General features: G+C 42.8%; 1 protein-coding gene across 4 annotated transcripts in view; it reads right to left on the reverse strand.

Annotated features, from left to right (window-relative positions):
• SEC24A (SEC24 homolog A, COPII coat complex component) overlaps nucleotides 1-11,403 on the reverse strand; it is a 71,024-nt gene extending 59,621 nt beyond the window's left edge. The window contains exon 1 of one of the 4 annotated variants that reach the window (XM_036312957.1): nucleotides 10,854-11,403. In XM_036312957.1, the coding sequence (XP_036168850.1) occupies nucleotides 10,854-10,950 (97 nt within the window). In that variant the 5' untranslated portion in view covers nucleotides 10,951-11,403. The remainder of the gene's footprint in view (nucleotides 1-10,853) is intronic. The other 3 variants (XM_036312959.1, XM_036312958.1, XM_036312961.1) reach the window with 3 other exon arrangements.
• Nucleotides 11,404-12,215: the final 812 nt, after the last annotated feature.

Here is a 12,215-nt window from a genome sequence, read left to right on the forward strand (position 1 = left end):
AAAATTAGGCAATAATAAAAAGAAAAATCAATGAACTTTTATGCATATATGCATAACCTGTGGAAACAGACAATGGGTGGTGAGGGCCTGGGGGATGGGGGACAGGGATGGGAGCTGGCTGGAAAAAGTTAATGGGGGAAAAAAGGAGGATCTATGTAATACTTTCAACAATAAAGATTTTTTTAAAAACAATTAAATAAATAATTTTTAAAAAATTCTTTATTGTTGAAAGTATTACATATGTCCCCTTTCCCACCGTTGTTCTCTCCCAGCGTGCCCTGCTTCCCAGCCCTGGCCTTTACCTCCACCCCCATTGTCTGTGTCCATTGGTTATGCTTATAAGCATACAAGTTCTTTGGTGTAGTAGAGCTCAGGAAGTATGTCTCAGCGCTGTTGGCTGTTGCAATGGTGTGAGCACACTCCACCATGACATGCTTCCTCGGCACACCAGGAAGTAGCAATGCCCGCCTGAACTAACTCCTAGAGCCACATGCATAGTACCCCAGCCTTTCAGCCATTGGTCACCTATAGCAATGTGTCTCCCTCTGATTGGTCGCCTATAGCAACGTGTCTCCCTCTGATTGGTCGCCTATAGCAACGTGTCTCCCTCTGATTGGTCCCCTCATGCTATATATACCCCTGTAGTTCCTCAATAAAACGGATCTGCGTCAATGAACCTGGTCCCGGAGTCGTGCATGCAGACGCTCTAGCGCGTTGGGGCTCCGTCGTCCTCACCCCGGAGGGACCCCCTGCTTCACTTTGGTTCTGTTCTGGATCTATTTTTTTTTCCATCAGTTTATGTTGTTCATTATATTCCACAAATGAATGAGATCATGTGATACTTATCCTTCTCTGACTGGCTTATTTCGCTTAGCATAATGCTCCCCAGGTCCATCCATGCTGTTGTAAACGGTAAGAGTTCTTTCTTTTTTACAGCACATAGTATTCCTCTGTATAGATGTGACACAGTTTTTTAATCCACTCATCTGCTGATGGACGCTTAGGCTGTTTCCAAATCTTAGCTATTATAAATTGTGCTGCTATGAACATAGGGGTGCATATGTTCTTCCTGGTTGGTGTTTCTGATTTATTGGGATATATTCCTAGGAGTGGGCTTACTGAGTCAAATGGGAGCTCCATTTTTAAGTTTTTTGAGGAAACTCCTCTGTTTCCCACAGAGGCTGTGCCAATTTGCATGAGGGCTCCCTTTCCTCCACATCCTTGCCAGCACTTGTCATTTGTAGATTTGTTAATTTTTCACAGACCTATAACAAACTCTCCAAAAATTTATATGGAACAAAAAAAGACCCCGAATAGTCACAGCAATCCTGAGAAAAAAGAATAAAGTTGGAGGGATCACAATACTAGACATCAAGTTGTATTACAAAGCCACTGTTCTCAAAACAGCCTGGTACTGGTGCAGGAACATACAAATAGACCAATGAAACAGAACAGAGAACCCAGAAATCAACCCAAGCCATTATGCTCAACTAATATTTGACAAAGAAGGCAAGAGCACACAATGGAGTCAAGACAGTCTCTTCAACAAATGGTGCTGGAAAAATTGGATACATGCAAAAAAAATGAAACTTGATCACCAACTTACACCATACACAAAAATAAGCTCAAAATGGATAAAGACTTAAACATAAGACGGGAAACCATAAAAACAAGAAAGCCCACTGCATGGGAGAACATATTTGTCAATGTGACATATGATAAGGGTTTAATCTCCAAAATTTATAGGGAACTCATACAACTTAACAAAAGGAAGATAAACAATCCAATCAAAAAATGGGCAAAGGACTTAAACACTTCTCAAAAGCAGACATACAGAAGGCCAAGAGGCATATCCTACATAATAAAAGGGTAATATGCAAATTGACCCTAACAGTGGAACAACCACTGGAACAGTCACTGTGAGGTGCACTGACCACCTCTCAGTCCCTTTCCTTGGCTGGCAGGCTCCGACTGCATGATGGCCACCTGCAGCAGGGGCGGGGCCGGCAACTGGGCAGGAACAGTCACCCTCTAGGTCCCTTCCCCCGGCCATCAGGCACCAATCACCCGATGGGGAATGGGTAACTAGGGATGGGTAGTGGTGGGGGGGGTGGGGCTGGCTGTAGACAGCTGGGGAAGATGGCCTTGATCACGGGCCAGGCCTAGGGACCATACCCATGCATGAATTTTATGCACCAGGCCAATAAATAAATATTTTTTTAAATAAAATAAAATTAGGAAATAAGTTTCATATTTTTTAAAATATGGTACTCACATAAACTTAAAAAAAAAGTCTTTGAACTATTTATGCTTAAAAGATATATTGCCGAAACCGGTTTGGCTCAGTGGATAGAGCGTCGGCCTGCGGACTGAAAGGTCCCAGGTTTGATTCCGGTTAAGGGCATGTACCTGGGTTGCGAGCACATCCCCAGCGGGAGATGTGCAGGAGGCAGCTGATCGATGTTTCTCTCCCATCGATGTTTCTAGCTATCTCTCTCCCTTCCTCTCTGTAAAATATCAATAAAATATATTTAAAAAAAAAAAATATAAAAATAAAATATTTGCCGAAACCGGTTTGGCTCAGTGGATAGAGCATCGGCCTGCGGACTGAAAGGTCCCAGGTTCGATTCCGGTCAAGGGCATGTACCTGGGTTGCAGGCACATCCCCAGTGGGAGATGTGCAGGAGGCAGCTGATCGATGTTTCTAACTTTCTATCTCTCTCCCTTCCTTTCTGTGAAAAATCAATAAAAAATATTTAAAAAAATAAAAAATAAAAAAAAATAAAAAAAAATAAAATATTTATCTTCTATTCATACCTCCTTAGTCCATGCAACCAATGTACAAATGTCATCAGATTAATTTGAATCATTTCATAATTATGCAATGCTTATACAAACATACATAATTCTGTGTATATATAGAGAGAGGTAAATTGGGAGGCCTACAGAAACATATAGATGAGTTGGAAGGAGGAAGTTAGCCTATATACATTGCTCTCCAAAATAAAAAAACATAGTTATCCTTCAAGGACAAAAGAAATAGATCCAAACGTGTTAGCTGCAGCATTGTTGATAATAATAAAAAATTGGAAAGAAATGAAATATCCATCAACAGGAGATAAAGAAATTGTAGATTAGTCACACAATAGACTGTTTGTCAATGAAATGAATAAGCAACAGGGATAAATTACAAAAAGAATATTAGGAGAGGGAGAGATAGAAACATCAATGATGAGAGAGAATCATTGATTGGCTGCCTCCTGCACACCCCCACTGGGGATCAAGCCCGCAACTCGGGTTTGTGCCCTGACCAGGAACCAAACCCTGACCTCTTGGTCCATAGCCATGCCAACCAGGCTCTTATAATTTTCTTTTCTGTAGCTTACTTTATTGTAAGAATATAGTATATAATACATACAGCATACAAAATATGTGTTAATTGACTATGTTATTGGTAAGGCTTCCGGTCAATAGATTATTAGTCATTTAGTTCTGGGGAAGTCAATAGTCATATGCAGATTTTCGACTGTGCAGAGGGTCAATGCTCCTAACCCTGGCATTGTTCAAAGGCCAACTGAGCCACACCACCAAGGCTCAGGTTAATTTCTTAATCTTCCTATCTATAATTAAGAGCTGCTTTTTTTTTTTTACTGATCCCTGTCTAAGGACTCTGAAGTAAGAAACATATTTTAAAAATGTGAAATGTGACATAGGATTCCAATGGAAAAGTGTTTAAAGTATTTAAATAGTGAGCCTTGGTCTGGAATCATCTACACTAATAAAAGAGAAACATGCAAATTGGTGTCACTCCACTATGCCCACCAGCCAATTGGATGAATATGCAAATTAACTCAACAAAGATGGTGGTTAATTTGCATTTGCAGGCACGGAGTGAAGACTGAAGGCTCTGGCCGCACTGAAGACTGAAGACTGAAGAGGCTTGGCTTCTCCGCTGCGGCTGGACCAAAGGCCTGGGTCCCAGGTGCTAGAGGAAAACTGGTGCCAGCAGCCAGGGGAAGGAAGGCCTATTGTGCGAATCTTTGTGCAACAGGCTTCTAGACTACACTAATAAAAGAGAAAGATGCAAATTGACTGTACCTTCATGATGCCCACCAGCCAATCAGGAGCAAGTATGCAAATTAACCCAACAAAGATGGCAGGTTAATTTGCATATGCAGGTGCCAAGTGGCTGGGGGCAGGGCGGATGCTTGTGTTGTCGGCAACGACACAGGCATTCCACACTGCCCCAGCCACTCCGGGGCCTCTGGGCAGTGTGGGAAGGCGGAAAGGCGGCCCCAGGCTGGAGCCAAGGCAGAAAGGCAGCTCCAGCCAGAGTGAAGGCGGTGCCGGCAGCCAGGGAAAGGAAGGCGCATTCCTGCACGAATCTTTGTGCATCGGGCCTCTAGTTTTAAGATAAGCAGACTAACAGATTGGCCAGGGAGAAAAGGCCACTATTCAATGGCAACGCCAATAAGAAGCCACCAATGGGAATGCTAAATCTGTACTTTAGAAACAAGGGCGTGTTCTGAGTCCCATTAGACTGACCTTCTTTGAATATAATCAGAAAGCAGCTAAACAATGTGATTTTCTTACCATATACACAGGTTTTAAAAAGTTTCACTTTCCCTAAATTTTACCCCCTCAATGTTTATATAACCCATTTATATAGTCATCTTGAATCCTTTGAACACATAGGGTAGGAAAGGAGAGACGAACATAAATAAGTTATATCTCTGGCTGATCTGAAAAACATCAAATCAGAGAGATATGCTCTGGGAAATTAATTACTTATGTTTTCCAAGAATACTTTGCTTATATATTTGTAATTTATCAAACACTAATAGATTAAATAAAGAATCGGCATATTCTAAAAAAAAACTCTAAAGATTCTGGTACCCTGAGAAACTCCAAACTTAGAGCAGCTAAGCCAATTTGTCCCAAATCACACAAGTCAAGGTAGTTCACTGAACTCAGTCATTTCCTGTATAGTCAAACACTACAGTGTGGTGCATATTCAATTTCTGGGAGTTACTATAGAAAACTATCTAAAGGAATGTCATAAGTCCTATACAATCAACTTCCTAATCGCACAAGGTCACTCTATACTAGTGATTTTCAATCAGTGTGCTGCAAGAGGGGAGGGGGAGAAGGAGAGTGGAAGGGGAGGGAGAGGAGGAGGAGAAGGAGGAGGGGGAAGATGTTGTTCCACCCATCTATGCATTCTTTGGTTGATTTTTGAATGTGCCCTGACCAGACCTACAACTTTGGCATATGGGGACAATGCTCTCACCAACTGAGCTACCTGGTCAGGGCAAGACTGCTTAGCTTTAAATCTAGGTTCCACAAATTTGGGTGGTTAGCTGCATGATCTTGAGCTAGTTGCTTGACCACTTATCTCAGTATGCTTGTCACTAAACCTAACAGTTCTAAGCTCATAGGACTGTTTTGAGGATTAAAGAAGATGATGCATATAATGCAGCCTAGCACAGTAACTGGGCATAAATTAAACAATAAATGTTAGATCTTATTGCTACCATTTATCTTTCAGGAGCTTCCAATGTATCAGCAGAGACAAAAAAGAAGCTCAATGTCATATATTCTAATAGAGGCATGTAAAGAGTCTTATGAGAGTCCAAAGTTACTTGCCCCACTGAAAACATTAAAGGGAACTCAGCCAAGAATCAGTCTTATAAACCACATGCCAATGGGTGTTGTTGTTGTTTTCTCTCTCTCTCTCTTTTTTTTTTAGAGAGAGAAAGAAAAGAAGGGAGAGGGAGAGAGAGAAACATTGATGTGAGAGCTTAACATCCACTGGCTACAGAAGCCTACCAGGAATCAAGCCTACAACCCAGGCATGCACCCTGATGGAGAATGGAACCATCAACCTTTTGATGAACAGGACAACGCTCAACCAACTAAGCCACACTGGCCAGGGTGACCACATGCCAATTTTATTCACAGCATGCTTTGATCATGACTAGAGCCTTCTTATATTAAATATACAATCATAACCATGGTTTACTTCATAGTGAAACTAAAAGAGATCTATATTTTTGTCATGCCTAAAATAGAGATGAGTACAAATCTAGAATTTAAACTGGTAACCAACCCTCCACACACATATTCTATTGAGTTTTAGCTGATAATATTGTGCAAAAATCCACAGAAAATTTTACCAGAAAAAGTTGGAAGTGAGCTCTAATCTTACAATGCATAAGTCAGTATATGTTTAGTGACCTAAATTACAAAATACCTAAATCTAAAACTTTCAAACAATAAAACTAGTAACTCTTAAAATGTGCTAGACACCATGTGGGGAGCTGGAGAGAGGATATATGTAAAACAGATATGCTTGCCCTTATAGGTTTTACAGTCTAGAGCAGCCGTGGGCAAACTATGGCCCGCGGGCCGGATCCGGCCCGTTTGAAATGAATAAAACTAAAAAAAAAAAAAAAGGCCGTACCCTTTTATGTAATGATGTTTACTTTGAATTTATATTAGTTCACACAAACACTCCATCCATGCTTTTGTTCCGGCCCTCTGGTCCAGTTTAAGAACCCATTGTGGCCCTCGAGTCCAAAAGTTTGCCCACCCCTGGTCTAGAGGCAAATCAGTATTATTGAATAAAATTACAATAAAATGGAAAGCTGGGTGGGAGAGAGGTGTGAGAATATTCTTCTCACCCTTAATCTATATGGGGAAAAGTGAATATTACATAAATATTACCAAAATAAATTTAATAAAGCTGCAATTTCTAACTGCTTTTGCAAAGGGATTCAAAGTCAAAATAAAGCAGTTAATTAACAGTGGGAATCATTATCTGCCTTTAGCCTTATTACATGCTAATCAGATAAAGATCTGCCAGTTTAAGTAGTCTTACAGTTTCACTATCAATTTTTGCAAAGGAAATACATATACACAAATCTACACTGAAACTTAGAAAAACATATCTCAACAATTTTAAATTGTAATGCAACAACTGACCACAGAAAGGTCTCCATTTGTGAGGAATTCTATAATATAATGATACCATACAATACGAAAGAAATTATAGAAAAATGAAAAAGGTGATTATACTGGTCCCCCTTATTCAGTTTCGATTTCTGTAGTTTCAGGTACCTTCGGTCAACCGCGATCCGAAAATATTAAATGGAAAATTCCAGAAATAAACAATTCATAAGTTTTATATTGTGTACTATTCTGAGTAACTCATTTTAGTTTATGTAAACATTGTATCATCTTGCATCATCATAGAAAGGGTTTGAGAGAGACCATATTTATGTAACTTATTACAGTATGTTGTTTAATTGTTCTACTTTATTACTAGTTAACCTCTTATTGTGCCTAATTTATAAATTAAACTTTATCATAGGTACATGTATATATAAGAAAAAACATGGGCTATACAGGTTTCAGTACTATCCAGCTTCAGGCATCCACTGGAACGTATCTCCCATGGATAAGGGGGACTACTTTATTTCGGGTTTTTTTTTATTATAGTTTAAAAATATCTGAAGATCCAACTGAACTATGATATGTAATATAAGCAAGCTACATTAAATCTAAAGCTTAAGAGCATTCAATAGCATTTTTGTTGTTCCGATTTTTAGAGAGAGGGGGGGTGGGGCGGGAGGGGGGGGAGAGAGAGAGAGAGAGAGAGAGAGAAAGAAACATGGACATGAAAGAGAAACTAATCAGTTGCCTTCCATACTCACCCCGACCAGGGGTGGAACCTGCAACCTAGGTAAGTGTGTGGCCTAACAGGGAATCAAACCCACAACCTTTTGGTGTATGGAGACAATGTTCCAACCAATTGAGCCACCTGACCAGGGCTCTATGAATATTTAAGCAGCAATAACTGCCTTGTAAGAGTTAACCAAAATAAAATTACATTCCAGCCCTGAACTATGTGTTCACCTTCTAGAGAAATAACCTCCTCTCCAATTCTCCACCATACCCATACTCTCTTTATTATTAGTGGGATGCACAAAAAAATGAATCCAATATAGGACATTAGCCATTTTACTGGGACTACCTCTACAAAAAGAACTTTAGAAATGGGGCTTATAAAAAGACTGTCAATTATATATTTTAAAAGGTATGTATTTATGCAGTTCTATGATTTCATTCCATATGTGAATCCCCACTTGGCTCTAGGGAACCTGTGTACAAGGAGGAGACTGTACCTTGGGTTCCATTTCCCAAGGACAGAACTTCTTAGAAGGTATGCAACAAATGTCTGTTGGACTGGATCAAATCAACGTAATGACAACATCTCCAAAACAGCATATCACAGTGGCTAAATTCCTTTGACATTTCAAAATTAACAAAACTATACTGTCATATAAGCTTACAAGCACATTGGCAGGATTTGCCATTTATGTATTTATTTAATACTAGAGGCCTGGTGCACAAAATTTGAGCACTGGGTGGGGGGGGGGGGAGGCCCTCAATCCTGATTGCAAGAGAGCATAGGCCAGGCCAAGGGACCCCACCAGTGCATGATCGGGGCTGGGGAGGGACGCGGGAGGTTGGCCAGCCTGGGCGGGACGGCGGGAGGACTCCAGGGCATGTCCGGCCCATCTCCCTCAGTCTTGATCGGCCGGACCCTAGCAGCAAGCTAACCTATCAGTTGGTGTGTCTGTTCCCTGGTGGTCAGTGCACATCATAGCGACTGGTCAAAAGGTCAACTGTCTGCCCCCTAGTGGTCAGTGCAGGTAATAGCAAGTGGTTGAGTGGCTTTGGCATATCATTAACATATTACACTTTGATTGGTTGAATGGACAGGATGACCTGACACTTAGCATATTAGGCTTTTATTATACAGGAGGATATTTATTTTATTTAAAAAAATTTTATTTATTGATTTTTAAAAAGAGAAGGGAGAGCCCTAGCCGGTTTGGCTGAGTGGATGGAGCGTCTGCCTGTGGACTGAAGGGTCACAGGTTCAATTCTGGCCAAGGGCACATGCCTGGGTTGCAGGCTTGATCCCCAGTAGGGGGCATGCAGGAGGCAGCCGATCAATGATTCTCTCTCATCACTGATGTTTCTATCTCTCTATCCCTCTCTCTTCCTCTCTGAAATCAATAAAAATATATTAGGGGAAAAAAGAGAAGGGAGAGATAGAGCAGTGGTCAGCAAACTGCAGCTTGCGAACCACATGTGGCTCTTTGGTCCCTTGAGTGTGGCTCTTCCACAAAATACCACGTGCAGGTGCGCATGTACAGTGCGATTGAAACTTTGTGGCCCACGCACAGAAGTTGGTATTTTGTGAAAGAGCCACACTCAAGGGGCCAAAGAGCCGCATGTGACTCGCGAGCCGCAGTTTGCTGCCACTGAGATAGAGGAACATCGATTTGTTGTTCCACTTATTCATGCATTCATTATTGATTCTTGTATGTGCCCTGAGCGAGGATTGAACCCCAAACCCTGGAATATCAGAACCACACTCTAACCAACTGAGCTACCAGGGCAGGGCAATTTTATATGAGTTTTAAATGGTCAATTCAGCCCTGGCTGGGTAGCTCAGTTGGCTAGAGAGTGGTCCCCATATGCCAAGGTCGTGGGTTCAATCCTCAGGGCACATACACGAAGCAACTAATAAATGCATGAATAGGGGGAAAATAAATCAATGTTTCTCTCTCCCTTCCTCTCTCTAAAATCAAAAAATTAAAAAAATTTAAAGCGCATGTAAAATTGAAATTTATAGATTATAAGATAAAGCCATAGCCATATGACATCTTGTTTAAGTGTTTATAGCTTAAAGTGAATTTCTTTAAATGATTTCATCCACAGCGTAAACGTCAGTAAATAGTCTAAAATAAATGTAATTTACACAATGTTACCATAAATTTGAGAAAGAACAATTGATTCAATTGAACACCATTGCAGTGCTTACCCCCACTTACTCTTGCTTCTGCCCACTCACAGACATTTTTAAAAGTCTTTTAGAGCTTTCTTTGTAAAAAACAAAAAAGACAGTAGTCTTCTCTAAAAATAATGTGAATTAGCTATTTTAGTCATTGCCTATATTCTCGAACTTCACAGAAATTTTAGATTCCAACGGAAATCTCAGTATTTTAGTATTATTCTGGTTTTGTTTCCATGAACCAAAGATTTGTAGGTAAACTGGTAACTTGGCAATCTATCTTTATTATAACAATTATAATAAAATCACAACGCAGTACAATTTTTAAAATCCTATAAGTGGTTAAAAAAAAATCGTAAGATACTCTCACACCAAATGACAAATTATAGTGCCACATGCACACTCTCATCAGAGGTTCAGAGCTGTGCCCGACCACTTTCCGTGGGATGTAAAGACCTCTGGAAATCAAACAGGGTTCTTCCAAAGCCTCAAAACCGAACAGGTGGCCTAAGCACAATTCGAGGAAGGTTCTGGGAAAGATGAACCGGCTCTACAGGGATCTCCGGGAAGTACGATCATTCATTAATCTCCACAAATTCCGACTGAGTATGGCCCCCATCCCACCGCAAGCCCTGCAGGACCGAATCTGCTCTCTACAAGACGGGTGCGGTGGCACATAAACAACTATGAGCTTTATATGCGAGTTTTGAGGTCTGGACAGAATCTAGTTTTCACCCAGGTTTACACGTGCTCATGAACTGTTTGCTGGACAAATGAATAAACAAATAAAACACTACGACGAGCCAGGAGTAACGGGTGCATATTCGCCGCTGTCTCCGTGGCGGGCCAGCCGCCCACCGCCATCGGCTTCAGACCAGGGCGGGATGTCACCTCCCCTCTTCTCGCCTCAGGCGGCGGCAGCAACCAAAGTTCAGCGGGAGCCCGGGCCCAGGCTGCGCCCTCCCTGCGCCCGAGTGGCACCTACCGTTGGTATAGGAAGACCCCGAGGCCGAGGCGGCCCCATTCTGGGCCTGGGGGCCGGTTAGGGAGCCGCCGGAGGCCGGTATCCCCGGCTGGGACATGACGACGGTGGTTATCCGGGTTGGAAGGGGCTGGTCGCGATATGCGACAGCGCCGAGCGAAGAGATGAAAGGCGACTCCTGGAAGCGAAGGGAAAGAACGACTGTGGACAGAGGGCGGGGAGGAGAGAGGGAGGCGCACCAAGCCCTAGGCCCGGCGCCACATTCTCCCCAGCCCACCGGCGGCCACGACTTGGCCTGGGAGCGGAGGGTAGGTAGTCACGTCGGTGGGGCCGGGAACGGGGTGCTGGAAGGAGGCAGACAAGCCCGGAGAGAAGAGAGGCCCTTGCCGGAAGTGTCAGCCGCCGGCCGCGCAGGCGCAATGGGGACACGTGGCACTTCCGGCTCCGGGCTGGCGACTGCCGCCACAGTCGGTGCTCTCCCGGCGGGGCTGCCCAGAGGCCAGCTGACAGCCCCGGGTGTCCCGGCCCTAAGGACCGTGTTCGGGCTGGCCTGCCACGTCACTGACTCTCACCACCGGCCGGAAGTGGCGTGTGTCACCGGTACGGAAATCCCCGCCGTCGTAAACGTCACCTCGCCGGCAGGGCCGGGATCTTAGCGCAATCAGGGTTTCACTGGCCGCTTTCGGGAAATGGGACTGACAGTTCCTGTCCCCGGTTTGTGTGTGAAGGTTACCTGAGACTACAGACGTCATCATCCTCTATTGAGACTATATGTCTGGTAGCTGGCATAATGTTCATTGCAGTATTTCATCGTATTGCAGGTGTAAATTGTAAGAACATTTTTAAAAAGAGGTGGTTAATTTAAAAAAGAGGTGTGTTGAAAGTGTAATCACCGCGGCGAAGGCCTTGCTTTTTGACCTGAGGATTTAGAAGTAATTTTAATTTTGAAACTCGCTGATTCATAGCATAGTCACGCTAAAGTTCACTAAGGGCACATTGAACAGCACGTGTCAATGGCAGTTTTATTTCCTCCTCTAAGAGTTTACAGTAAGCTAAACTATTCAGACTTGCTTTCTGGGCAGCTCTCTCTATGGAGCACACAGGCGCCTTTCCCTATCCCTTTCCCCCAGGCATGTTTTCCTTTTCTCTCTTTCTCCTAAGTTTCAAGTGTTACAGAGTAGTAAGAAGCTAGGAAAACTGCAGGACAGGTGGAATAGGGAAACGAACACGGATGCTTAAACAGCAGTTTGCAGCCACCTAGTCAATGTTATCTCCCCTAAACTGAGGACATGTAAGAGTAAATGGTTTGCAGTTCTCCTCCCCAAACAGAGGGTAAAATCACCCAACTCAGGGCGACAGACAACA

Source organism: Myotis myotis, unplaced genomic scaffold (genome assembly GCF_014108235.1).
Source record: "Myotis myotis isolate mMyoMyo1 unplaced genomic scaffold, mMyoMyo1.p scaffold_m19_p_6, whole genome shotgun sequence".
In the NCBI taxonomy this organism is placed as follows: Eukaryota; Metazoa; Chordata; class Mammalia; order Chiroptera; family Vespertilionidae; genus Myotis; species Myotis myotis.